Source organism: Amphiura filiformis, chromosome 12 (assembly GCF_039555335.1).
Source record: "Amphiura filiformis chromosome 12, Afil_fr2py, whole genome shotgun sequence".
NCBI lineage: Eukaryota > Metazoa > Echinodermata > Ophiuroidea > Amphilepidida > Amphiuridae > Amphiura > Amphiura filiformis.
In genome coordinates, this window is record NC_092639.1 from 16,282,723 (window position 1) to 16,288,722 (window position 6,000).

Here is a 6,000-nt window from a genome sequence, read left to right on the forward strand (position 1 = left end):
TTGCGTATGCGGCGAGATCCGTAACCACTACACCACGGAAATTCATTGATACACGAGGGGAAATTTTCAGTATATATCGTAACATATCGTATGCGTTATTCATAAAAAAAACTTAAAAAACAGTACTTACAATGAGGTTCACTGGCGAACCTCAGCGGATTTAGACTGATAAAATAGTGCTTAATAACATACGTACAGTTTTGGAATAATTTGAGACATTTTTGTGTTTACGTGTAAAACCAATGACAACGTCAAAATTGAGCCAATCTTGGCCGCCCCCCCTGATAAAATCCAAGATGGTCGACTCGATCTCATAAAGTTCGCGATACAGCCAAAACGGCTGCTGTTACTGTAAATTCTACTTCACAAATCATTATTACTGTGTATATATTAATTATTGAAGTAAATTAGTCCATAATTCACCATTTTAGGGGTACAGTTGTTTGGAAAATGATGTGCATATTATGCAATTTGGAGCCTAGAAAGCCGGACTTTCTGAAAGTTTTGGAAGGCTAAAATAATGACCGGCAACGATATGAACTGAAAATTGACGGCGCCTTGGATTTTCCGAAAAACAACGACTTTTTGTGGCCGATTTTGAAAATTAATGACACCTTTATGTGAATAAATAGTTATAATTGTTAAATGGGGAGGATTTTTATTTCTACACAGCAAATTAGGCTGCGATTTGGATGCGTCCAGTTGAGATTTTTTTGGACCCCCTAACCTCCTTGGATTTTCAAATTCAGTGCGTCCAAATTTACCCGTTTTCAAAATTTTGCGTCCAGGACGCAATGACGCATTAAAACGCGAACCCTGGGTGCTGCTTTCATAATGAGGTGTTGTTTTATTTCTTGCATGTACATGTATATGAGTGTTAAAATGCACCCGGGGGGGGTACTCAAGTTTGGTTTTGGTAGGGACGTGCCGCTGAGATTTTGGAAGTAGACCCATAAATATAAAAATTTTTCAAGAAATTTGGACCGATTGATATACCAAAAGTCAAAATTTTCAGCCGAATTTACCCAAAATTGTCTTAGTTTTTACAAATTTTCCCAAAATTTTGGGAAAATATTGGCTAGATTAGGGAAAAATTGGGCCGTTTTCCGAAAAAAAATGAGAACATTTTGAAAAAAGGACCCATTCATATGAAAAAATACCAAAATAGGCTTTGAAAAAGGGGTCATTGATATACCAGAAGGCTGAAAATGCTACCCATGTTTGCGGCACGCCCCCGTATGGTCATTTGTACTGAGTACCCCGGGAAAATGCAGTAAATGAACATATGTTGATCAGCTGAATGCACAATCACTGACACTTTCTCTACTTGTAACTTTAGTCTATACAGTATGGGACCTATATACATGAATGGGCAATTATAGATAGAAGCTAGTACTAGGGGTCTATAAAATCATTATTTCAAGTAAGTTGTGCAAATATTGCAAACAAAATTGGCATCTTCTATAAAACAAACAAACAAAAACAATATTATTTGAAGTTTTAATAAAAAAAATCCTTTTATTTCATATTTTACTTAATTTACTTATTTTACCATATTTTACCACGGTAAATTAAGATGGCGGTAAATTATCGGTAATTTACCATGTAAATTAACCGGTAATTTACCGACTCACAACACTGAATATGTACCACAACTTTATAATAATATTACGTTTCAGCTGCTGTATACACTTTGTGAGTTTTATTTTCGCGAGAGGACATGCAGGCGTGAAAATAACAAGTTATTTTGTGTACCGTACAGCATTATTCTGCGATTTCGCAGAAAATGCTGTACGGTACACAAAAATAACAGCATATTCGACAGCACATGGTAACACCTTGTCCCATTCACTGTAACTTGCAATCTGGAGGATTGATATAATGGTCAAAAATTAACAGTTATGGGCAAATGATCTCTTTTTAAATTCTACATTTTTTTTGCAGCGATAATTGACAATGGCTGCCTTATACAAGCATAATACAACATTTCATGACTGTACAAAAAAGCAAGTAATGCATATTGCATAATTTTTTTTGTCACCATGGCGATCCATTTTACTCAATCTAGGCTAGCCAAAATTTCGAAATTTTCCAAAAAAAATTGGGAAAATTTGTAAAAACTAAGATAATTTTGGTTAAATTTGGCCAAATTTTGACTTTTGGTAAACATATGGGTCCATATTTCTTGAAAAATTGGTATATTTATGGATCCACTTTCAAATTCTCAGCGGCACGTACCTACCAAAATCAAACTTGAGTACCCCCCACCCCCCGGATGCGTGCACCCGAGCTCGGTGGCAGTGCTGAGAAAAAAAATCATGAAACTCTCTCTGTTAGGCTAGCTCACATCACACACTATAGGTGGCGCTATTCGTCCATAGTCCTGCATAGAGAAGTGGAATGTGCATGTACGGTCCAAAAATGGCTTTACTGTGGGGCTCAATGGAGAAAATCACTAAAAATTAATTTTGACAACCAAAACCTAAGTGATATTGACTTATGTTGGTACTGACATGATACTGGATTCATAAACTATCACATAGTGCAATCCATGTTCCACCAAGTCGATGCTCGATTTAGCTCAAAAGCAATTTGTGTGTAAATCAAGACCATCCAAAACAGCTTTCTAACAGTAAAGAATAGGAGGTCATCTGGGGTCACATACAGGAACTAGAATGGCAATCTCTTCAAAATAGAAGAGAAGCTGCTAGACTCACCAATTTTTATAAAATCAGAAAGGGTGATCTAATGTAACTGCTGCGGACAAACGGCTTGTTCCAACTAAGAGCACTCGTTTACATTCAGCAAGATATAAACATCTCAACTCAAGAACTGAAGTATATAAGAACTCTTATTTTCCCAAAACAACTGACTGGAATGCCCTGCCCCCCTCGGTCATCGAGGCACCTTCTACACCATCCGATAAAGAAAGACTCAAAGAACATTTAATCCAGCGAATCTAAACAGCTGACCCTAACCCCCATTGGCATGATCCTCCAGAGGAGGCGGTGCCGATTATAAATCCAGATCCAGATCCAGTAGTGTGCATCTATATAAATAAAAGGAAGGTGTAAAAAATTTTGGCTCCCTCTCCCAATAAAAGCACGCTATTATTCAACTCCACACATTTTATTCCATTTGTAGCTTAATATGACTTAAAATATAGGATACTTTATTTTTTATGAATTAAGGAGTAAGCAATTAATTAATTAAGTTTAATGCAAAGGTCAGGGAACTTTATGAGTGTTAAAAGTTCATTGACATAGAGTAACAAATATCGGAGACAGTTATACATGTATGTACATGTAGTGGGGTTGATAATATGTCAAACATAGGGGTATTCCCTGTTCTGCTTTAGTATATGGAATGTCAAATTAGAGTTGCTTAAAAAGGGACATTGGTCAGGTTATACAAGGAATATTATAAATCAGTTCTATTGCACAACCTTACAACATTTTCACTGATTATAGCAGGAAAGAAGTTTAAGTGAACAGGCCTATGCTATTATTAAAACTTACAAAGATGTTTCAGTGTTAAATGCATTGTTCAGTGCATCATGGTATTATAAATGTTTATGAACATGATGAATATGTGTAGGCCCTACAGTTAAATGGTAAGCCAAAGCTTCCTGGAAGTATTATGCATTGAACAACTACAGAACCAGTGATGTTGGTAACAGAGCTTCATGTGGGTTATAGTAAGTTTGTTCCTCCCAGATTGCCCAACAAGTTGAAACAGTAGAGGAATTTTTGTGTTTCAGGGATGTGAGTCAGAGTAGTTGCCTGTACTGAATAATTTAAAATGAGGGCAATCATTTTAACCCTATAACACAGTGTTGTAGACAGAATCACAGTGTTTCACTGCGGGTGGGGGTGGGGTATAAAATTTGTTTCAGAGGTGGCCTGGGCAAGGGGGGTGGGCAGAGAAATATTTTTATACATTACATTTATACACAATCCTTTAGCCCCTACAGTTTTGTAGACAGGATTGTAGTGTTCAGAGGGGCCCCACAGCAGGGGGATTATTACATTATAACCCCGTATTATTTTACATTTCAAATGTCGCACCTTCTAAATATAAGGGGCTGTGCAATAATTATAAGCCCCCCAAATTGCTTGCCCCCCCCCCTCGGCTCGCCAAAAATCGCGCCCCCCCCCCTCTCGACCCGCCAAAAAATCTTTGCCCCCCCCCCCCACCCCTTGCACATGCCAAATTTTTGGGATCCCAATTTGCAAACCTTTTAATGGTCTATATACATGTTGTGAGCGCAGGGAGCAGGAAAATTTGCATATTTCTGTAAGGTTTTCCTAATATAAATTATTATAGGATAAATAATCAATCTACACCAAGACACAATCATTACCATCACCGTTTACCATAAATCACTCCAGTTTACTAACCGCTCCAGTTTACTCAACTAGCGGGGACCCGCGCGAAGCGCGGGTCTCCCGCTAGTTGTACATATATCATATGTGCCTGCTGTAGCTGTCAATTTCACACACAAAATAAAATTTTGGGCAATTTGATGACACTATTTTTGTCTGTAACTTCAAAAGTATATGCACTAGAAACATGATTGACCCCTTATTGTTTAGGTAATTTAATTATCTTTCAAATGAAAGAACTTTCAGCTAAATTAAATATTGAACTTCAAAATTGTACGAACATGATCAACATCCCTATCTCTGTGTTAGTGCCGTACTATTACGCTGACTTTCGTATTCGGCGAGGAGGACGATTTCGACCTCCTGGTTTGTTTACAAACAGAGAGGTAGACAAAAGACCGTTCCGCTTGTCCAAACACTGAAGTATCAGAAGGATGGTCCACAATAGCGTGATTCATGTAACATGAATGGGATTAAAAAGCTGTCAAGTTGAACCATGTGCTTCTTTTGTCCTATTTGCCATCAAGATTTCATATGGAAACAGTTCAGACCCAGAACAGGATCATGTCAGAAATTAATAATATTTTGTTCTGGGTCTGATTATTCGGACTATCTCTGTGTGTGTCTAGACGTTCGCTTTTCGTATCTCTTTCCTGACCTTGTTGGAAAGGTATAACGTTGAGGAGATGGGAACATGTACCGTCATCCGGGACCTACTCTGCCATGTTTGGCTGAGTAACGGTACATGAACACGGTCTTTTGTGCCTATGTAAATTAGTCATTGTGTAAAGTTGTGTTTATACCATGTCAGCATGTGTGTCTGTGACAAATTTGGAGGAAATGTTACTTGATTCGATACACGCATTGTTTAGGTATAAAGCAATTGATATTTGTACTTCAATAATCATAATGTGTAAATCAACCACAATTTTATGATGCTGTGCTGTGAAGCCCTCGAATAACATGATAATTCAATCAAGTGCAAACTGAGTGCAAACTGCCGAATTCGGCAACAGTCACTCATGCACTTTTTGATCACACTATAAATGCTGAAATTGCTGCTATTCAGATACGAAGAAGTATGACGCACGAGGCACATCTGGAGCTAGATTTCATATTTTATATTTCCTGCTTCCCTACCTGTTCTTCATGCTCCATACTTTTATCAACCTCTTTCGACATTTTTTCCTCGGCAAATTCACGTCTTCTTTTCCAAAATGGCGGCAAAGGTAACGTAGTCTCTCACACATCTTATCATTGCACTACCTTTGTTTTCCAATATAGGAAAAAAGCTGATAGTCAAGACTGGGTGATAGACTACGTCGCGGGAATATAAAAAATAAACCAATCGCGATTGGCAGAAAAGGACAGCTGTCGCTCAACTTAAAAAAAGTTTTTTGAAAACTTTTTATGTTTTTCACAGGACTATTTTGCACAAATAAGTTCCTTTATAAAATTCTTCTTCTTTTCGTTAAGTCGGTAAATTAGGTGCAATTTGTGCATATCATAATTGATAAAAACGAAACGACTGTTTCTTCTGTAAGGCCAAGTAAAAAAATTATTAGTTTATCCTAACTTTTTTCAAAAAGGAGGATGAGGGCATTTTTTTCCAAAA

General features: G+C 37.4%; 1 protein-coding gene across 1 annotated transcript in view; it reads right to left on the reverse strand.

Annotated features, from left to right (window-relative positions):
- LOC140165859 (protein DEK-like) overlaps positions 1-5,641 on the reverse strand; it is a 36,035-nt gene extending 30,394 nt beyond the window's left edge. The window contains exon 1 of the mRNA XM_072189193.1: positions 5,526-5,641. Within this exon, the coding sequence (XP_072045294.1) occupies positions 5,526-5,567 (42 nt within the window). The 5' untranslated portion in view covers positions 5,568-5,641. The remainder of the gene's footprint in view (positions 1-5,525) is intronic.
- Positions 5,642-6,000: the final 359 nt, after the last annotated feature.